At 38.9% G+C, this 23,371-nt stretch overlaps 1 protein-coding gene across 1 annotated transcript in view; it reads left to right on the top strand.

The window, feature by feature from the left end:
• Window positions 1-8,976: 8,976 nt before the first annotated feature.
• Window positions 8,977-23,371, top strand: part of LOC118853460 (teneurin-3) — a 324,419-nt gene continuing 310,024 nt past the window's right edge. Inside the window, exon 1 of the mRNA XM_036763567.1 lies at window positions 8,977-9,178. Within this exon, the coding sequence (XP_036619462.1) occupies window positions 8,977-9,178 (202 nt within the window). The remainder of the gene's footprint in view (window positions 9,179-23,371) is intronic.

Genomic DNA, 23,371 nt, shown 5'->3' on the forward strand with positions numbered 1-23,371 from the left:
CTACAAAAAGGATTTTGTTTTTCTTCAGATGGTATGTCATGCAGATTGCTGCTTCATTCCCACAGCATCTAGGCTTTTTCATTCTTTCATTCAGAGTCTGTTAAGTGCCTAGCACGTGCCAGACACTGTACTCAGTATTGGAGATGCAGACAGAAAGCAAACAGTTATTACCCTCCAAGAGTTTGCATTCTGTTGACAGGAAAAAGAATTACACAGAATGCAAAAAATATACAAATTAATTCTGTGGGATGCGCGGGAAAAGAAGTGAAAAGTAAGGCCTTTTGCAGGAGGTAACACAAACTGAATCTTGAAAAAAGTTAGAGATTCAGCTAGGTGGAGGGGGGAAGGACCTGTGTTGTGGGCCCAGGAATCAGTCCATGCCAAGGTATAGAGACAGGAGAACATTGTGTAAGTTATCTAGTTTGGCTGAAGCATAGATTGTATGTGGGGAGCCAGACTGTAAAGGACTTTAAATGCCAAACACAGGAATTTCTATTTTCTTAAATATTTTATCCACTGGAAATTTTTTTTAGCCAGGAAATGACATGGTTAGACCTATACTTTAGGAATATGATTTTACTTTGTTGTTGTTCAGTTGTTTAATTGCGCTCAACTCTTCGTGCCCACTTGGGGTTTCCTTGGCAGAGATACTGGAGTGGTTTGTGGTTTCCTTCTCCAGCTCATTTGACAGATGAGGAAACTGAGGTAAATAGGATTAAGTGAGTTACCCATGGGCACACAGCTAGTAAGTGTCTGAGGCCAGATTTGAATTCAGAAAGATGAGTTTTCCTGATGCCAAGCCTGGCACTCTATGCTCTATGCCACCAACTACCCCATTTTGCTCTCTACCTATGAAAGTTCCATTCAAGATGATAGAGACTAGAGGCAGAAGGACCATTTAGGAGGTGATTTTAGTAGTCTATACTAGCCAAAAGATGATGAGGATGGTGGTTATGTGAGTGGGGACAGTAGTTAATATAAAGGTTGGGGTGAAGGTAGAGTTGACACAGTTTGACAAGCGATTGGATATGAGGAGTGAGTAAGAGGGGAGAATTCAAGATGACTTTGTGAACTTAGGTTATTTGAAGGAACAGTTGTGTTTTAGTTTTTTTAACAATTTTGTTTCACAAGAGAAATAAGGAACTTAAAAAGAGAGATTTAGGGATAGATAATAGTCTTCGACATGATGATTTGTGGTGCCTAAGAGAGATACAGTTGGAAATGTGCAGTACACACTTGGTGGTGTAAGACAGGAGTTCAGAATAAAGACTAACACTGAAGATCTAAGAATCCTCTGCATAGAGATAGTAATTAGACCCATCATGGCTGATGAGCTCACCAAGAGGGGTAGTGTAGAGAGAGAAGAGAAGACCCAAAACATAGTACACTGTGTGGCAACAGCCACACAGAGGGGTGATGAGTAGGTGATGATCTAGCAAAGAATTCTAAGAAGGGCTGAGCAGGGAGAAGAACCTGGAGAAAGAAGTGTCATGAAATCTCTGAAAAGAGAGGTTTCTAAGAGGAAAAGGTGGTTAATACTGACCTTGGCTTTGGAAAAGCCAAGAAGAATGAAGGCTGGAAAAAAAGGCTGTTGGACATGGCAGTAAAGAGATCGTTGGTAACCTTGGAGAGACCAGTTTCAGTTGAGTGATAACCTTGGAAATACTATCATAATAGAGAATGAGAGGATAAAAAGTAGAGGCAGGGTTCATAGAGAGCCATTTTGGCACTGTGTTAAGTCCTGGAAGTTTAGCTGTGAAAGAAGGAATATGGGATGATAGTATGAGGGCATCGCAGGGTCAAATTAAGGAGTTTTTTGCTTTTTTTCAAGGATGAGAGAGACTTAGGCATGTTTGTTTTAGGAAGAAGTAAAAGAAGCAGGTAGACAGGGAGAAATTGGAAATTATACTCTGGGGGACTGTTAAAGGGGTAAGCCGACAGAAGAAACAAAAGCAAATGGGAAGAGAAGGGCTACCTTGTCATCTGAAGCTGGACAAGGAGGAGAAAATTGGACAATGGTGTCAAGGGAGTTTTGAATTATAGAATTAGTCACACAAGAAAATCACAGTGGTTAGAAGGGACCTGAGAGATCATCTCACCAGACCCCTCATTTTAGAGATGAATTGACTTAGGCCCAGTCCTATTATTTTATTGTTTTTTGACACTCCCCGCCCCCCCAACACACAAAAAAAGGATTACCCAGTTCATCCATGTGACTTACCTCCAAAGAACCTTCAGCTGTTTCTGTATCATATCCACAATGAAAAGATGTGTGAGTGTCAAGTAGCCAGTAAGAGGAGCTTCATAACTTGCTGTGGAGACAGTTCCCAAAGGAAGATTCCAGAAATGCCTTTGAGCTCCAGCCCCGTTGCTGGCTAAGTATTTGGTGTCCCCAAATTACCATTCATGTGCCTTTTTAAGTTCCAGTATGCTGATTAAAAATTCAGCCTCATTACTTGACACACCTCCTAGTACTGACTGCATTTAAAAGAGGCAAAAATAACCAAACCTTTGGCTCCAAATGACCTCCCTTTTCTCCCCACTCCCATTTCCTACTCACTCCTCTTGCTCACTTCCCTGATTCCCCCAACTTCTAGTTCCCTTCATCTGAAATTACCTTGTATTTACTTTATTTATACATATATGTAAATGTTATATTTATGCTGTATAGATTTTTTTGTGAACTTGTCTCACCCGTTAGAATGTAAGCTCCTTGAGGAAAGGGATTCTTTCATTCTTTGTACTTATATCCCCAGTTGGTCAACAAGCATTAAGTGCTCCTGGTGTTGCAGGCAAAATGCTAAACATAGAGGTTATTAAAAAAGAGAAAAAACCCCTTGTGTTCTAATTGTGAGACAGCATGCAAGTAGCTATGTATGGTACAAGATATATATATATATATATATATATATATATATATATATATATATATATATATATATATATATATATATATATACACACACACATACATATATATGTATATATATACATACATATGTATATATGTATACATATATATATATGTATATATATATATATAAATGTAAAAGGAAGGTAATCTCGTAGGGATTGGAGGCAATCTCAGAGGGAAGGGGAGTTTTCTTAAAAACTCCTGTCATTTCATCTTATTCTCTTACTGTTTTATCCTTGGTTCCTTCTCTTGAAGACTTAGTAGATAAAGGTCAGAATAGTCTGAGGTAGCCGAGTCTGGTGGAAAAAGCTTGATGGTAGAAGTCGGCCTTCTGGTTTGAATCTCAGCTCTGCCATTAACTAACTGTCTGACCTTGAGCAAGCCCTCTTGACCTCCATGATTCTCTGCCTTCTAATCTCTCAACTTTCTAATCTCTAAACTAAAGGAGTTGGGCTTGATGGTCTTCGAGATACTTTCCAACCCTAGCAGTCCGTGTTGTCTATGGCAGGCTTCTACAGACTAGCATTTTTTTTTTCCTAGAGAGGGGGGAAAAAGAAGAAACCCACAAACACATAGAAGTCATCTGAAAATAAGCATAGTATAAACAATATAAATTAAATGTTTCATCAGGGATGACATGCAGTGCTTTCGTGGCAAACAACCCTTTTAGAAGCAAGGCAAAGCTTACTCTGAAGGAGTATTTCAGAAAAACAGACAGATTTCAAGTAAATGAGACTCAGGTGACAATCTGATTTGGTACAGCAGGCCAGTGTGGAGAAAGAGTTAATCTGTTAACCTGTAATATCAGCTCAGACGTCATCTTCTGCAAGAAGCCTCTCCTGGTGCCCCGAGGTTCTTCTGCCTTGCCTCTAGGTCACCTTCTGTCTACTCTGTATGCCATGGTCCTCTTTGAGAATGAAGGACAAACAACAACAAAGTGACTTCTGTTTATCTGTTTATCTACATATTATCTTCTCATTAGAATGTAAGCCCATGGAGGGCAGGGACTGTTTGGATTTTTTTCTGTGTTATCTCCAGCATTTAAGAGAGTTCCTGTGACATAGTAAGAACTAAATATATGCTTGTTGTTTGATTGATTGGCATGTTACAGGCAGAACCAGGACTAGGAATAAATTGCTAGGTAGGCAGTTGCCTAGGACACTCTGGGTGTGGGAGGATGATTTGTGTCTAGGAAGACTGCCATGCTATTTAATAGTAATATTTCTAAATGTATATATTTCTGTTCTAGAAGATTCTGTTCTTTATGATATGAAGATATTTTTTAACAAGTCAAGTTGTATGTACTACAGTAAAACTTCAGGTAAATGGAAAATAGTATAGGTAGGGAGGGGCATAGTGGTCATAATTGTGCCTAGGGCACCAACATTTTGAGGTCCGGCTTTGGTCTTAGGACTTGTTGTTATGATCTGACTAGAAGCAACAGCAAAAAACAACCACCAACAAACCCAAACCGGAAACAAATCAGAAATGAGAGAGACTTAACATGTAGTCTGAAAGAAAAAACAGGAGGCAGGCGATCCAAGGAATTACCAACAATGTGTTACTCATTTACAAGGAGGGAAGATACTGTGTCATCACTTCTTCTGCTGCTACTGTTGTTCAAGTGAGCCTGTCACTAGAGGGTAAAATGACACTGTAAAATTTTCCATTTTAATACCTCGTTGTCAGTGTATGTTAATGCTGTGGGTGAAGCACTTTCTAAATCAAAGCACGAGGCATTAATCTTACTTGGTTTTCAGACACAGTGCTCCATCTATGGGTAGGATGATGTTTCACTTAGCAATTCTCTCCCCATCCCCCAACTGTGCCATTTTAAAAAAGGTTTTACATACTAACATCATGATTCTGCTTAAATGGGAGCCTACATAAAGTTGTTTCTCTTTACTAGCGGCCTTTTATATTAGTATTATTTGGAACACCAGCTGAGATAATTTAATCCTTATGGTGGTAGTGAGGTGGGTTTTTCCCCAGGTATAATTGTCTAGCTCTATACTTAAGAACCAAAATGTTTTTTAAAATATATTGCTTAGGAGAATATGCATTTTTAAAAATTCATACATATGAAAATTTATCATGCAAAAGAATTAATTATAAATGTTTCCCAATGCCCAAATTAAGAGATACCATAAATTATCTGTGGTCCCAATACCCTAGATTCTTAACATTGCTTCCTTTCTGTACTTCTCTTTGAGGTACATAACTCATGTACATGACATACCTGACAGTAGTCAGTAGATATATAAGGCTGCAAAAAATTCTACATTTATGAAGAGATAAAAATATATGTAAATAATAGCATAGATACAAATAATCTCACAGAAACATACAGTAGTCATTCAAATTTTCATCCAAATGTTTGAAAAGAAATTTATGTGCTTCACATGAAATTACTTCCCATTTTCCTAAATATCTTTCAAGACTATTCATATATCTGCTTTGTGGAACCTTCTGTAACCATGCCAGGCCACAAGGTTGCCTTCCTTCTCTGAACTCTTGTAGAGCTTACTGTTTGTTGGCCACCAGATAGTCAAGCTTGTTCACGGAGCCGTCTATTAAGACATTTATGTCTAGAAGAGTTGTTTGAGGGGTGGTGGATCATCTCCAGTTGTCCTGATCTATATCTGACCACTGGCTTTGGAGGAGAAAGTGAGGCTGGTTACCTTGCACAGCCCTGCCTCACTTAAATCCAATACACATGCAAGTCATGGCATCATCTACATGATGTCATGGTCCCCTTCGAGAATGAAGGACCAACCATACAACCTGAGAGTCAAGGAGTATCCTTAGTGATGGAATCAAAGATTTTTTGAAGCATTAAAATTGTTTGACAGTTCTATCATTAATGTCTCCTTGTCCCAAATAGATTGCAATTTCTTGAAAGTCAAGGAATGCTGTCCTGAAATAATATGTTCAATATAAAGGAACTATACTAAAACTATATCCACCAGAAATCCTTAGGAATCAACTATTTCCTCTGCACTGTGTTGGATGATCAGGTGAGGATAAACAGGTGTAGCCCTAGGTTTGGAAGGAACCCCAGAGGCCATCTAGCTGAGTATTCTTAATCTGTAGTCTGTGATTGAAAAATAAAGATTCAGAAAGCTATATTTCATTATAATTGGTTTTCCTTGCAATCTTGTATATTTTCTTGTGCAAAACCTGAAGTTAGGATGACATACATTCAAATATGACTTTAGACACAGACTAACTGTATGACCTTAGACAAGGCACTTAATCATTTTCTCCCTCAGTTTTCTCAGATGTAAAATGAGAATAATGATAGCACCTACCTTCCGAAGTTCTTATGTGGATAATAAAATGAAATAATATTTGTAAAGTACTTTGTAAAATTTAAAGTGCTATATAAATACTATTATTATAAAAACATTCTGAGAAGGGGAGGGGAGCCATAGGCTTCACTAAACTGCCCAAAGTGATCCATGATACAGAAAATGGATAAGAACCCCTCATTTATTCTAACCCTTTCATTTTACAAATGAGGAAACTGAGGGTCAGGGAAGTTAAGTGATTTACTTAAGGTCCCACGGCTATTAGGTACCAGAGTAGCATTTGAACTTAAGTCTTCTGGCTCCAAAGCCCTTGCTTTTTCAGTTATACCACATTGTCTTTGAGGATTTAACAATATTGTAGGATTGGGTGATAAGACATTAGAATATGATAAGTGCAGAAGAGCAGTATGATGTTAAAAAATCATTTCCAACTGGGGAGGGGGGATCAGAGGAGGTTTAATGGAAAAAGTGGTAATTGAAGAATGGGAAGGATGTCATGAAGCACAGATGAAGAAGAGCACATTCTATAGGGAATTACATGGGCAAAATGGAGAAAATACAGGGTAATTTGGGAAGGGTGTTAGGAGTTAATGAGTAATATAATTTTGCCAGGTGGAATATGTAAGAAAAGACTGGAAAGGTCAATTGGAACCATTTGGTAGAGAGCTATAAATGGTTGAAGACCTTTGGGTTTTATTGAGTAGTTAGTATAGAGACAGTGTCACTTTCCGATAAATGGAGTGATGTCATCAAACAGATTTGTGAATTAGGAAGATTTTATTGGCAGCAATGTGAAGGTAGGATAGATTGGAAGGTGAGGATAGTTGACAGTAATAATGGCGGGGGTGAGGAAGAAGGGAAGACATTTTGAACACAGAACTTGGTTTTGAATTGGATCTGTTGGACAAACGAGACTGTAACCTGCTGTGGGATTAAGTGTAAATGCTCCCTGTCACTTGTTTTGACATACTGTCCATTTTGATGAGCTGATATCCCATAGATTCTTAGGAACTGTACATTTCTATGATTTAAATATATGTCTAAAATATTATTCATAGACTTTCTTTGGTTATACATAGCCATTGAGAGAAAGTCCAAGGTGACTGAGATTTTAAACATGGAGAATAAACTTAGAAAATCCTGTTAATAAAATAGGAAAATGTTACAAACAAGACTCACTGAAGGGGAAAAGATGATGAGTTCAGTTTTGGACACATTGAGGTGTCAATATCTCTAGGTGGAAATGTCCAATAGACAATTAGAAATTTAAGTCTGGAACTCTGTTTTATACAATTTGATTCTACAAATATTTATTAAGATGTAGATTTGGAAACCATCTATAACTGTAGGAGTAGATAATTGAATAGTAATAGAAGACTAGAGTCTGAACCTAAAGAAAATCTACATTAAAGAAGCGGAAAGAAAGGCAAGGATACAGAGAAAAAGAAACGAGAAAGCTAGAAGGAAAGTCATGCAAATGCAGTATAGTGGAAGCCAGGACAATTGACTCCCAGGGAGAAGAGAGTGTTAGAGTAGGGTTAAGGAACATTAAGTTTTTTGTTTTTTTTTTAAAAAAGGTAACTGATTTTGGAAATTGAGATGTCTTTTGTGACCTTTGAGAGGTCGACTTTTGTAGAGTGCCAGGGCTAGAATCTCCATTACAAGGAAATTGAGGAAAAAGTCGATGGTAAGTAAGTGGAATTGGGAAGTGTTAGACTTGGTTCAGCACTGAAAGATCAAAGGAAGAATATTTCGTTTGTTTCAGCAAAAGAAAAAGAAAATTTCAATATGTTTGTAGGCAGGGAGAAAGGTATTGGAAAGGATGAAGATACAAGAAAGAATTCAGTAAAAAAATGCAGAAGAGGTAATGTTCAAGTTTTGGAAGAGTGATAAGGCTGCTTGACTCTGGAATATTGAACTAGAAACAATGAATGAAGGTTGCAGGGAAGCATTTAAGGCAAAACCTCTTAACAGAACTGTCCAGAAGTGGAATGGATAGCCTCTGGAGGCTGTAGATTTCCTCTACCCTAGGTGTTTTCAAGAGGAGGCAGGATGAACATGTGTCAGGAATGTTCTAGAGAGATTCCTGCTTAGGTATAGGCTCCTAAGTACAGGATCTGTGCATTCCCTTCTGATTTCAAAAGTCTGTGGTGCTGATTTAAAAAAAAACCAAACATCTGATGCAAATGACCTCTGCTGAACCAATTTAGTGTACCATTGGGAACATGTATGTTTCACAAAATAAATGTCTTCCCAGTTATTTCTTGGTTGGGCTTAGCTGATTAATTCTTATGAGCAGGCAGGGATCTTGACCTATGGCTACTCACATCTGCCTATTTGTTCAGTAGGACAGTGAATTATGATAAAGCAGAAGAATTGTGCAGGTGTATCTATGTTTGCTTTGTAAACATTTCTGCCTGCTTAGTCCAGAACAAACTGTGAGTTCTTAATTTTAGACTTTTCCAGGATCATCCATTGAGGAAAATCATAGTACAGTTTAACAGGTGGTTTGTGTCTAAATCTTGGAGGAGCCATGTCAAATTTCTGCTTATAGTTAACTTTGTCTCATCATACTTCAGAACTGTTTACTGAATCATTCGGTTGCTGTTACAATTTAAATAGATCTATATTATTGTTTGTTTATATTAGTTTCTTCGTAATAAAGTGGTGAGGACTTGATTGGTCCCTTGTACATTATTTTGATCCATATTTGAAATTGTGTTTTTTTTTTATTTTTTCCTAGGTCCTCCCATGCCATCCTCCTCATCTAGTCCATCAGTTATTGAGCATACACATTCCCCTCCTCCATCACCCAATCTCCATGACAACCAGAGGTGGTTGCTAAGTACTAGTGCCATCCAGCCAGTTCAGGACTCTGACACTGATGATGAGTACATTGCCAGCTCTTTTCTAGTGCAGACCGGTACGGTTTCAGTTTGTGCCCCATGCGATGGTAAGATGACACCTTGTCCATAGTTTGACTAAATTCTTTATTTTCTGCATCCTGCAAGAAAACAAGCAAATTTTAAAATTAATATTCTAGTTCTTCTTCCTCTAATAATTCATGGGTACTTTATTATTGTAGATATTAAAGGAATTATGGTGGCAATGAGTGTTTTGCAGCAGCTGTGGGAGTTGTTTCTTGGAATCTAGTTGCCCACCACCTCCGTCTAAAAAAGCCCTCCCCTCGCTCCTTTAATCTGAATAGGATGGAAGAAGGAGGCCTCATACCAACCAGTCAATTTTGCTATAATGCAAACACAGTTCTTCCTTCTTTGTCCATGAGAATAAGCAAGATAATTCCCTATTGCCGAGGCCCACAGTAAGCAACAATATTGTAGGGTCATCATAGATTTAGAAATGGATCAGAACTTAGAGACTGTTGAATCCAAACTCCCTCACTTTGAATATGAGGAAACTGAGGCTCGGAGGGTTTAATAAAGGCTTGTTGACTTGTTGGTTTGACTTTGCTGCCTTCCATGAATCAAGAACTTGATTTCTATGCCCGCTCCTCAGCCTCCTATACTCCTAGCTTAAAGTCACTGGGGGCTGCTATTGAGAGAGAGACAAAAGTGGCAGAAACCCCATGCCTGTGCTTCAGGCAGAATCACTGGGGATCGTGAAACTCACTTTCTGTGAAACCAAGGGCAATTAAAATTTCCACTTCCAGTATTCTTTGCTAAACCTCTAGTATAAAACTGCATAACTGAAAAAAAAAACCTGGTTCCTTGATAATCTTTCTGTGAAAATCTCTGCAGATTTTCTTCAGTCATTTTACAGTTGTGTTCAGGTTTTCCAGTTGTATCTGGCTCTTCTTGACCCCATTTGGGGTTTTCTTGGCATAGATATTGGAGTGGTTTGCCATTTCCCTCTCCAGCTTATTTGGCCGATGAGGAAACGGAGGCAAACAGAATTAAGTGACTTATCCACGGTCACATAGCTAGTAGGTATCTGAGGCCAGATTTGATATCAGAAAGATGAGTCTTCCTGTCTCCAGGCCCAGCACTCTATCTACCGCCTAGCTGCCCCTCCATATAGGTATCATTGCCATCTGAGAACCTTCAGCCCCCTATTAGTCATCCAGTGTCTATTCATAGGCTTTATTGGCAGTTGGGCAACCTGTCATTTCCATGACACGACAGCTCTCATTAACGTTTATAAAAGGCAAGCCAAAAATTAATTTGTTTGATTTCTCATCCTTTGCAGCATAAAGACAACCTACCTACAGGATGGGTACAGAAATTTCTTCTTGATTAGCAAGAGAACATGCTACACTGTGAATAAATATAGAGAAGGAAAAAAAGCCTGTCTAGGTCTTAGCTCTAATGTGATAAGTCAGATTATGATATTATTAATTCCTTCTGTTTTCTAGAATTAGACATTTTTTGGTTTTTTTTTCATGTGTTATTTTTAAATAGCATTCTGGTATTCTAATTATAACCTAGAATAAGTTTACTTCAAACTGTGAAGCATTTTCAAAGGACATTTTCAGTTAAAAGTGTTTGGATTTGAAAGTCCCGTTTTAAAATCATTCCATTTTAATTCTCTAACAATAAAAGAGGGGGGAAAGTAGTCACCCTTCCAAGGTGAGTTCTATAGCATCATAAAAAGCCCTCTAGATAAGGTGGAGATTGTTTTGTTTGAATTTTCCAGACCATTGGATGGGATTTCAGAACTCTTTTAGCTCTCAGCTTTTAGTGTTTTTTGGGTTAGGAATATATGTTTGGTGAATTCTTGTAGACTATTGGAAGGCAAGTCTTAGTCCCCTCAGAGCCTCAGATCCACAGAAGTGGCAGGGGCATTGTTTGAGCTTCTCTGCTGCGGCTCAGTGCATTTCATAGACTCTTCTGCTCCCAAAGTTGACTCTCTGTGTAATTTCCTTTCCCTCTGAATTCTTTTCAAAACTATTTTCTTTGCTTTCTCTTGGGAAGACCTTGTTTTAAGAGAGAGTAAAGAAGAATAGGATACTGTGGTCAGGTTTGACTCTGAGACACTTAGAATATAGGCTTCTTGTGAGTAGGGAGTATTTCATTCTTTGTACCTGTGTCCTCTCCTCCTGTAGAGTGCCTGGTACATTGTAGGTGCTTAATAGATACTTGGTAATTGATTAATCCGTAGGGAAATTTGGTGAGTCATTGTCCAGAAACCCTCATCTCCCTTGAAAGGTAGATAAAAAGCTTTTGCTAGGATTTGGTCCATTTTTATCAACCTTTTATTTTAATTGGCAAAAAATCTAAACAAAGAAAATGTTTTAATTTTTAAAAATACTTTAACTTTGCGTTATTTGTGTAGCGATGATCCGAAGTCCAGTCGTTTTCCCCCAATTAAAGGCAACTGTGTTTTCAAGTTCTATTTGGATAATATTTAAAGTAGTTCAAGATGTCAACAGAAACGTTTTTCTCGGTCACCATCTTGGTGTTTCACAAAGAACAAATCAAGTCAGAAATTCATTAGAAGAGCTAGAAAACTATAAAAAATTTAAGGAAAATAAAGCAGTAGATGTTGTCAAATCATGGATTTTAAACAGAAAGCAGCCACTCATGAAACTAACATAGTCCCTGGGATTATTCATTTGAATGGTAACTTTCCTGCTTTAAATTTGACCTTGGTAGACCAAATAAAAGAATATTTGAACATGCTTGTAGAGATACTTATTGCAGGATCATTTATTTTTCTTTTGAACTGAAAGCTGAGACTTTGCCATATTTGCCTTGAGACCTTTTTAAATTGTTGCCGCTCCCTGGTTTCCTTCCTGACCCAACAACCTGTATCTTCTTTATGAAACCGTAACTCCTCTAGGACTGAGACTGAGTTTTTGCCTTTTTTTATCCTCAGTGCCCAGAACTTTGCCTGACTCATAGTAGACACTTAATGAAAAGATTTAATTTGATTGGGCAATTTGAACCTTTCAGCCCACTGATTTAAAGCTGTTTCTTATCACCTAATCTTAATACTCTCACCAGCCTGCAAAATGCATTTTGTTAAAATGTATTTTGGGTGATATTTAGTCTATACTGTATTTGTTTTATGTATTAAATCTGTTTTATGGAAAGAGGTTTTTTGGAAATATCTGCCCAAATTTTTTTTATGTTATCAGTATAGGAAACATCCTCTATCAAAGCTTTCATTTTACCGTCTTAGAAAGATACCTGGGAGAGTGAGTAGTTAAATAATTTTCCCAAGCTCACAAAGTCAATAAAAGTCCAAATGAAGACTTGAACCTAGATCTTCCTGAATCTGAGGGCAATCCCTATATCCTCCACTGTTCCTGTATTGAAGATATATGCATCCTTCAAAAATAACCTGAACTGTTCCAGCAAATTCATAAGCTAGCATATGCAGCTTGATGATGCCTCCAGTAAAATATCCTAGAGGTGTCTGAGTTCTGATTTTTTTAAACGAGTGAGCCATTAAATAGGGAAGCATGTTGCAAGTTACATGAATCACTGTTGTTCTGCTCATCTTTTCTCCGAGATCTGCTAAGTGATGGATGATAAATGGGATATTTTCCTGCAGCCTCAGGGGTGATCTCTACCAAAGACTTTTATAAATCTGTTGAAACAGGAATGCATTTTGAATTGCTTGGGTAGAAAGACTAGGGAGAAATACAAAGAAGAAACACAGGTGTGCTTGGTGGAAGGAAAAAAGGCAGGCACAGATGTGAAAAATAAGTAAAACAATCAAAGAAAGTTAAAGGGGGGGGTGCTTTTCCACTTCATGACTGGTAAATTTCAGTTTATTCCACCTAAATTTTTAAAGCATTTTTCAAAAGTCCAGTTTGTTAAAAAAAAAAAATAACACTCCTCCTTTCCTGTGTTTTGTCTCATCTCTTTGCTGCTTCTCCCCTTCTCTTTCTTTCTGGCCCATCAGGGTTCACACAAGTGCTGGCTGGATTGCTGTGAGGAGTTACCTGACCTTTTCTCTGCTTTTTTGCTCTCCTCCCCAAACAGACTTCAAGGAAAGCACCAAACCTTGAAGAATGGAACCTATGGTGGTATAGAAGAGAGGATGTTCCTATCTTTGCCAGAACTGTGTCTGTATCTTCCTCATTCCTCACAGACTGACAGTTCTGTTTAGAGTTGAGAAAGACTTGCAGACCTTCTGACAAGAGTAGAGCCAAAGATGTTGTTAATAGGAAAGCGGAGTCCCTGAAGCTGCAGCATTCTCAGTTGCCCATTTCTTCCATATGGATCAGTATCTCTAGCTGAAAACTTGAGGGAAAGATTCTCAGTAGATTAACTTAGAATACTGGATTTGGATACTAATCTGGTATTCGCATTTTTTTCCCTACTGGAACTAGGAGACCTTGGAGAAATCATCAGCCCAAAGAATAAGCCATACAGTTTATGTTAGAATATTCATAAACATTAATTAATAGCATGATATGGATGCAGCATGTAAATCATAGTGTACAGAATTAGAAATGGCTTTATATATTATCTAATACAACCTTCCCCTCTAGGAAGAAAGAAAGAAAGAATCATCCAATAGGAAATAACCCCATAGTAGATAAAATATTGAACTTTAAGTCAAAAACACCTGGGTTCAAAGCACATCTAAAGTATGCATTGAATGACCTTGGGCAAATCACTTAATCTCTTTGTGCTGTAAACAGATCCTTAGGGCTTAGTTCTTGTTGTTTGTCCTTGAAGAGGACCATGACATCATGGAGGTGATGCCATGACATGCAAGGGAATTGGATGTAAGTGAGGGAGGGCTATGCAGAGTCACCAGCCTCACCTTCTCCTCCAGAGACACCTGGGTCCAGTGGCCAGATAATGTTCTGAAGGGTTACCTGGTCCAATGGAAAGAGCACTGCCTCTAATGTTGGAGAAGCTGGGTACACATCCCATGTCTATTGCCTACAATCTGTGCAGCTTCAGAGAAGTCACTTAAAAAACAAACAAGCATTTATTAAGTGCCTACTATGTGCCAGTACTGTGCCAAGTAAGGACTTTACAATTTTTATCTCCTTTAATCCTTAAAACAATTCAGGGAGGTAGTTGCTATTATTGTCCCCTTTTTACAGTTGAGGAAACTGAAGCAGACTGAGGTTAAGTGACTTGCCCACAGTCACACAGCTGGTAAAAATCAGATGTCTGAGGTCATATTTGAACTCATGTCTTCCTAACCCCAAGCCTAGCACTTTATCCGCTGTGCCACTTAACTGCCTCTAAATTTCCCTGGACCTTTGTTTTCTTATCTGTAAAATGATGAGGAGTTATATTAGATGGCTCCTGAGCTCTCTTCCATCTGTGATCATACAGTGCCATGGTTGATAAGCAATCTTACTGAATGGATGGCCATCTCTGTTAGTGGAGGGAATTCCCGAGTTCACCAGTCCTTTGCGTAATTGCATGACACAATTATAACTGGCCTAATTCTGTGAAGCAATTTCCTGCTTCTTTATTATTTGTGATTGTTACCAACTTGTCGGAGCAGTAGCCCAGGCTGTATTTTGAAGTTTGAAAGCATTCATAGTATAAGTGAACCTGTAAACATAGAACCCCTAGGCATACCAGTTTTTGACCCCTTGCTAGTACCTAACCAAGAGAGCCATATTTAAGTTGACTTTTCCCGTAAGGAGGGCTACATGTGGTTACAGCTGGGCTCCTCAAGGTCTTCTGTCTACCAAGGGTTTCAGGGACACTTCCCCAAGGGTGACACATGCCCATGTCAATAGCATTTTCCTTCAGTGGTACATTCTACTTATCTGACCAGTAGTCACTCTCTGATTGGTGATTATTTTATGGTCTGCTTCTTGATCTGTAGTCACTGCTCCTCTCAAGGGTTCTGATGGATCCCCTCAGGTTTCTTCTTACTCCGCATCTTTCTAGCTTTTTAGCGGGTCTGCTTTGAAACCATCTTATAGAATCTCATCAGGTCACTTAGTTCAATATTTCCATAACCTTCACGTGTCTGTTTGCTGTGGCTAACTGTTATCACTTGAAAAAGTCATCTATTCCCTGACTTGACACTGACCTTTGGTCCTCAGGTACCTGTAATGAGAATGGGCGACACATGCAGGTTGACCATGTTGTGGCCTCAGAGACTTTCTAAAGTGAATCTTATTGGGGTGATTTGTCAATTCCCTAACCTCTGATTCAGGGATCTGGAAAGTGAATCAAAGAGGACTTGGACACTGAAGAGAGAAGCGGATGACCCAAATAGTCAGAATACCCACTACCCAGTACTACCACTAAGGGAATGTTAGTACAGTTGCCCACTACGTTCTACACATTTCCTTAAGGCTACATCATACTTGTGACTTCTTTTTTTCCATTCAGATGACTTTGGGAGTTTATTTAGACCTAATTTCTTATTACAGTGGTTGCTGACCTCATCCCTTTGGATATTTTCTCCATAGGTATAGTCCTCATCCTTTTCAATTCTTATCTATATATTTCTATAAATTTCAGGATCTAGGAGCTGGAGGATACCTTTATGTCATGTGTTATAATACCCTGATTTTATATACAAGGACACTAAATAATCCTAGAGAAAATCCCATTCAGTGCCCTTAAAATCCTTCCTCTAATTCTTTAGGAAAGTCAAGGGTTAGGTATCAGTATAGTATCTAGGCAGCTAGTTAGTGTGGTGGATAGAGAGGCATTGACCTGGAATCGGGAAGACTGGAATTCAAATCCAGTGTTACTTAGTAGCTGTGTGACCCTGGACAAGTCACTTTAGCTTTGTCTGCCTCAGTTTCCTCAACTGTAAAATGGGGATGATAATAGCACTACCTCCTAGGATTGTTGTGCTGGTCAAACAAGATAACATTTATAAAGTGCTTAGCACAGTGCCAGGCCAAACTATTTCCATCTATGTTCTGACTCTCTTCTACTCCCAACCCTAGAAATAGTAAGGGACTTAGATAGTCAATGTAATTGGTGCAGCTATAAAGATAAGGGAAATAGAAAATATCCAAGTATATAAAATATCATAAGATAATGGCACTGGTGGGTAAAACACTATAGGGCAGACTCTGGGTAATTTAATTACTTCTCTGTTAAATAAGTATGCCTTAGACACACCATCCTGGAAGTAATTGAAAGATATCATTATAACATGGGTTTAGTCATAACATCAATCCATTGCCTTATACCAAAATTCCAGGGTAATTAACTTTATCCCAGGAGAATTCTATTTGAACTCCCTCTCCCTCCCATTTACCACCTTCTCTGCAATTTCACTAAAAACCCAGGAAAAGAATCATTTTGTATAAGTCCTTCCCAGGTGGGGGCTGGGGGAGAACGATATTCTTTCTGATAGCTTAGATGACAAAGTATTTCATCACACCAGAAGCTGGTTCCCTGGGCATGTGTACAGTATGATATTTGCTCAATTATATGATGAGGAGAAGAGGAATTTTTAACAATCTTAGAGGCTACAGAAATCTGTGTTAAAAACAGTTTTCTGAAGTCAACGTTGAAAACTGAAAATAAATAAATGTAAATTTCTTTTAAAAAAAAACAGTTTTCAGTATAATAAAGCTTCAGGAACTAAGAATCTTTTAGCCTGTGAAGGGTTAGAAATAGTTCTGATCGAGTATTTTGCTCTCTAGTTCAAGAAAATACTTGAATAATCCAGTATACCTGAGAACTTAGCCATGGGAGTAATCCTTCAGTGACGAGGATCACAGCTTTTCCAATCTGTGTGACTTCCAGTGTCTGAGTCTCTTTTCCATCTCTGTACCTAGAAATTTGCCCCAGGGAGACCTCATCCAGTGTGCTGGGACACTTAATAGCTCTGTAAGCCTGGATAAGTCATTCAGCTTCTATCTGCCCCGATTTCCTTAACTGCAGAGGGAGGATAATAATGGTATTTCCATCACAGAGTTGTGAGGATTAAATGAGAAAATACTTGTAAAGCACTGAGTACAGTGCCTGGCATAGTAGGCACTTAATAACTAGTTGTTCCTCCATTCTTTCATCCTTTCTTCCCATTCTCTTGATGTTGTCTGGATTCCTAAGGAGCGTGCGTCCATCAGGTGTGTCTTGCTCTCACTTTGTGGCAATCCATCTTTCCCCTCCCCCACCCCACCCCCAGTTATTTCTTTAGTGAAGGAGGAAAACCAAATAAAGAGAGTAGGACAAATTCAAAACTAAGCTGGTAAAAAATACTTCGCCTACTTAGGGTCATAGATCTAGAGCTGGAAAAGACCTTTAAAGTCAGATCGTTCCACCCCCGCATTTTATAATTTTACAGATATAAAGGATTGGCTTGTGCGAACAAAAATACAAGCCAATCTTTGACCGCTAGGAGCTTACATTGTTAGGAGGAAATAGTCTGTACACAGAGAAGTAAATACAACTCTACGCAAAAAGTGTCCCACCTGTCCTACTCCGGGATCTGAAATCTTTCTCATTCTCCAGAACTGCTTCACTGACCAGCTCCAGTTCTTTCAAAATTATGGAGAATTATTTATAGTAGATGGGATGCTAGGTGGCTCAGTGGGTAGAACACTGTGCCTGGAGTCAGAAAGACCTGAGTTTAAATGCTGTCTCAGATATTTACTAGCTGTGTGACCCTGGGCAAATTACTTAACTCTGTTTGCCTCAATTTCCTCAAATATAAAATGAGCTACAGAAGGAAATGGCAAGCCACTCCAGTAACCTTGTAAAGAAAACTCAAATGGGGTCACGAAGTGTCAGACACTACTGAAATGACTGAACAACAAATTTATCAGTGGACAAGAAACTTCAGCTCATTTAGAGGAATGAGCTGTCCTCTTACTATCTCCTCAGCTGTCTTGGCTTTACTTTCCTGGGGGTCCAGAGAAGAGCACTAAGAATGGGAGGAATCGGGAGGTGGTCCTCGAGCTGAGCCTTCCCGAATGCTGAGGTGAGGAGGGTTGGGTGGAGTGTTTGAGGGTGGAGGGACAGCCTGTTCAAAGACATAGAGAGAAGAAAGGGAATGTCATGTATGGAGCATAGCAACTGGTCTGATTTGACTGGAATACAGAGTAAGTAAGGAGGTGTGATATGAAATTATGCTGGAAAAATAGGTTGCAGCCAGATTTCTTAGGGGTATGAAAGCCACAGAGGACTATGCTCTTGGTCCTAGAAGCTGTAACAACTTCTTAAACAGAGAAGTGTTGTGTTCTTATCTCTGTACTCTTTGAATATCAATTTGGTTTCTATTGAGATGATGAAGGTAAAAACTGGAAGCAGGAAGATTAATTAGGAGGCTGTTGTAATATTCCAGGAAAGAAGTAATGAGAGCTTGAATTAGAGTGGCTGTGGTGTGAGGGAAGAGAAGGCCAAAGGTGCTGAGTGTTCCAGAGGGAGGGCCTGTATCTTCCCCCCTTCTCCATTGGGAGCTACCTGAGGGCAAATATAATATCTTATCTACCCTTTCTACCTCCCCTGGACCTTAGCTCAGTATTCAGCACCTAGTGAGCACTTAGTAATTGTTTATTAAATTTAATATAATGAAGAAAAATTCTGTGACCATATGAGTCCCATGGGTTAAGTAGTATTAAAAGTTAAAGTTTTATAAAAAGTTAAGTTTATACATTTAAAAAGAATTATACAAATGTTATTTATTATTATATTTTATTTATTATTTATTATTATATAAATTTCTCTCTAGTCACATCTTCCCCAGCCTGTAACTTTGTTTTTGATTCTTTTTATCCCAAATGTAGAGTTTGAGTAAATTATAAGTAGATTAATCCAATATGGGAAGGTCTCCTTGGACAATGATTGTGTAATCTGGTTGATTAATAAATTGTCTCTCCTAGCCTTGTGTCACCTACACCTTTGACATTCCATCAGCATTATAGCAATCTCTTCATGAAAGTCATTGATAAAAATGCTGAATGGGACAAGGCCTAGAATTGAGCACAGTAGCAGCCCACCTAGTTTGTTCCATTAAGCAACCCTCTGCAGAGCTAGGTAAAAATGCACTTAACTCTGCTGCAATGCCTATATTTCTCCATTCTGTCCCTAAGAGTAACATGAGTGACTGGTTACCGGTCTAGTAATCCTTGACAAAGGAAATAAAATTAGTCTAGCATGACCTGGGTATGGTAGATGCATGGGAACTCCTCTTGTTTTCGTTCAGTGGCTCAGTCATGTCTAACTCTTCATTACTGTGTGAACCATAGCACACCAGTGTTCAAGTCCATGGGATTTTCTTGGTAAAGCTACTGGCGTTGTTTGCCATTTCCTACTCAAGTGGATTAAGGAAGACAGGCGAAATGACTAGCCTAGAGTCATATAGCTAGTAAATGTCTAAGGCCGCGTTTGAAGTCAGGTCTTCCTGACTTTAGGACCATCACTCCATCCACTGAGTAACCTAGGTGCCTCATGGGAACTCCTAGGGAATATTAATTTCCTTTCTAAGTGTATTTCATTCTAGACTTCTCTTGAGATACTCCATAGAGTTCATGCGTCTGTAGTTTCTGGAATTCATCTTCTCTGGTTTTCTTTTTTTAATTAGAATGGTGTTTGACATCTTTCTTAATCTCCATTATCCATAATTCCTTCACTGACCAGTTCCAGTCCTTTGAGAATTATGTAAAGTTATTCTTCAGTGGCAGAGAAACTTGAACTTACTCTCTTGGCTTTAATTTCATCCTAACCATGCTTGTTCTTCCTGTTTCATTCCGAAGATTATTTTCCTTGATTGATAAGATGGAAATAAATATGAATCAGCAGTCCTCCTTTTTCTCTGTCCCCCTCACCTCAGACAATAGGCTTTTTCCTTTCTTTTCCTACTTCTTGACAATGGTTAGATAGATAATTTAAAAAGCCCTCAACAGTTACTGTACTTAAAGCTTTCCTAGCAGTGTTATTACAAGTTCAAGCTGCTTTGGACATATTCCTTTGTTTTGGTATTTTTGGCTTTTCAAAATCTGAAGCAGTAGGAGAGTATCTTGTGTGGCCTCATCTGTTTCTCTAGAGAACTTACCCCTTTTCTTCAGTATCATCAGTTTTATAGTTTTATCCCTCTTGGTTCGATTTTTATTGAGTCTCAGATCATGAGATTATGAAAATCAACAAATCTATATTAAGTGCCAACTATGTGCAAAATCCTAGGCATGCAATGAACAACCAGAAAAGGAAGATGTCCTTCATATTAGTCCTCATCATCTAATACTTCTTTCCTCTTGCAGTCTCATAAGCCTGGCTTTCCCCAGAAGATGCTGCATTCCAAGCCTCTCTCTCTAGTTCTGGATGTACCTTCATTCATATTCGAATACACACTGGGCCAGGAAGGGCAGTACACAAGCGTCTCATTACTCGTTGCTATTTCTAGTCCCTTCCCCTACTACAGTCTTCTTTGAGGTTCATTTCATCCTGTTGTATCATCCGATCCACAGCTTTGTGGCCATTATCTACCACCTCCTAGACCATTTCCCCTTCTTTCTGAAGGGAGTCAGTCACTGTCACAACATTTCTTGCTCTGCCCAGTCCCTGCCTTTATCCTTGGAGATTTCAGTTTACATAATGTTGTTCCCTCAAATAACTTTACCTCTGAACTCATCACCATCCTCAGCTCCCATAATCTGTACCTTCATTCCAACACAGGGATGGTCGTACCCTTGACCTCATCTTCACTGTGATTGCTTCAGTACCACTATCCATGCCTGAAATTCTTCCTGATCATAATCACCCATCCTTACATCTCTTCACTCATCTACTTCACTCCTCCAGAACTTATTCTCCATCATCACTGCAACCTTCAGTCACTTTCTCCTTGCATGTTTTCCCAGGTCATCACCCTTGCTCTGGCCTCACATCTCTTCTTTCAAAATCTTTACCCTCTTCTTAACCAGGAGAATTTATACGATTCTCTTTCTTTGAGACCCTCGTACCCACCCGTTTATCCTATTGTCTTTCATCCATCTCCAGGACCTAATCTCAGATTATCCCCACCACTTGCCTGCTCTGCTCCCATTTACCTGTGTTGCTGAACATCAGTAGAGGAAGTCATCTAACTAACCATGCTGTCTGGTCTACTACAAATTTATGTTGCTTGTTCTCCACTGGGTCCTCACAGCTGCCCACTACTTCTCTTACTAATCTTGGATTGACTCTTTTTCCTGTTGTCTTTGCATTCGAAACTTTCTCTCCTTAAGCAAACTATCATCCTGCCCCCTTCCCTCTCAGGAAAAGACTCAGACTTTATTGAAAAAAACTGAATCCATCATCTTCAATCTCTCTCTCTCCCTCCCTCTCCCTCTCTCCCTCCCTCCCTCTCTCTCTCTCTCTCTCTCTCTCTCTCTCACTCCCTCCCTCCCTCCCTCCCCCTCTCTCTCTCATTTCCAGATCTGCACTTCAAATCACCTTGACATAATTATCTATTCTTTTCCCCTTTCTCCTCCTCTAAGAGGAAGAAGTAGCCATTCTTTACAAACTTTGACTCTTCTGCTAACACCCTTGATATCATCCCCTCCATCCTTTTTGGGTAGCTTTCCCCTTTGATCATCTTCCTTCTCTCCCTAACATTAAATCTCTCCTTATCCACTGGCTTCTTCCTTACCTCTTCATTATATCTATACCACCTTTAAAGAAAATCTTTACTTGACCCTGCCATCCCCTCAAGCTCTCTTAAGACAAACCAACCAGTAGACAGATAGATAGACAGACAGACAGACAGAAAGAGAGATAGATCTCAGCCCCCCCACCTTCTCATCCTGTGAAATTTTTGTCTGTTTTCCCATAAATACAGGATCTACACAGTGAATTGAAAACCTTTCCCTTGGTCTTTTAGTATTTTGGGGTTGACCTGTCATCTTTCATTTTCATTACTAGGCCACCTTCTTTTATAATCTTACATATCCTTAATAATATATCTTATTCCACTTCTTGAAATGCAATCTGTCAAACCTACTGCATCATGTTTATTCCTATCATGAATTTTCCCATCATTCTTTGGATTATTTATCATTTTAATTCTTTTGAGTTCATGGTATTCTGTGATCCGCAGTCATAGCAGATGAAAATTGTTGTTAGAGAGAAGCTTTTGCAAATTTGAACAATTTGTGATCATAGCAAAAAAAATACACAGTTTCCCAAGGACTATGCAATCCAGTTTCTTCTTCCTTCTCAGTTTTTGGCCATGGCAACTCATTATGTACTACCATGTTACCATTAATGATTATGTTTTAGGATATTTGATAGTCATTAAATGTCATTACAATTAAGAAGCATGTTTGACCCTCCCTCCCAATCATTAGAACGTATCTTTAAAGAAAACAATCTTATTCCTTTCCAGACTCTTTTCTTTTGTAAGAAAAAATGCCAAGTAAGGAGTTAACTGCATTGGCTCAAATTTGAAAGGCATTCTTGCAGTTAGCTATTGCAGCATGTTTTTTTCCAAACCAAAACAAGCTTGATAACCTGGGCCAGGATCTAAACCTTCAAAGAAAATTGGAGAGTTAGAGCCCATATGCTTTGTGAATTAAACTTATCGAAGCCTGTGATTTTCTCTCAGCCCTTTCACCTCAGCTGCCAAATTCCCCCCAAAGCACAAGGCCCCTCAACTCAATCCTTCCTCTTTGCCAAACCAACACTTCTGTTCCCCCCCACGCACTATCCAGCTGCTAAAAGCTCACACCCACCCTACTGTTCTATACAATATTTAGGATGATATCCCAGTTTTGTGTGAAAAATATCCTCCCACCTTATTATGTGCATATATGCACTCCAAAGGAGTCATGAAAGCCTTTTGCCAGGTGAGAGAACTCAGGATCAGCACACTATGCAAAATGTATGCTACATTTATTCCAATTCAGGGCTTTGCTTTGTGTTTGTCTTGCTTATGGCCCTTAATGAGACCCTATGGATGCGTTTAATATCTGACATGCCTTGGAAGGTCAGTGTCCTTTAGGCACATGTCAGCTCATTTTTCTTTTTCTCGTGGTTGGGGAGAACAGAGCATCATTTTAAATGTAACAAAGGCTTTGTGAATACTAGCCAATTTATTTTTGATCCCTTCTTGATCTCTGAGTTGATTAATCCTTTCTTTTGTGTTTTCATTCTTTAGTTGCTATGCCAAAACCCTGTCGGTATTGTTCTTCTAATATACCAAAAATGTACATTTGTTCAGTTTAATTAAGCATTCCAACTTTTGCCAAGAGATAATTACTGTCCTCTTCCCATGACCATTGCCTTCCTAAAATCAAATTTTGCAA

Source organism: Trichosurus vulpecula, chromosome 6 (genome assembly GCF_011100635.1).
Source record: "Trichosurus vulpecula isolate mTriVul1 chromosome 6, mTriVul1.pri, whole genome shotgun sequence".
Classification (NCBI taxonomy): Eukaryota; Metazoa; Chordata; class Mammalia; order Diprotodontia; family Phalangeridae; genus Trichosurus; species Trichosurus vulpecula.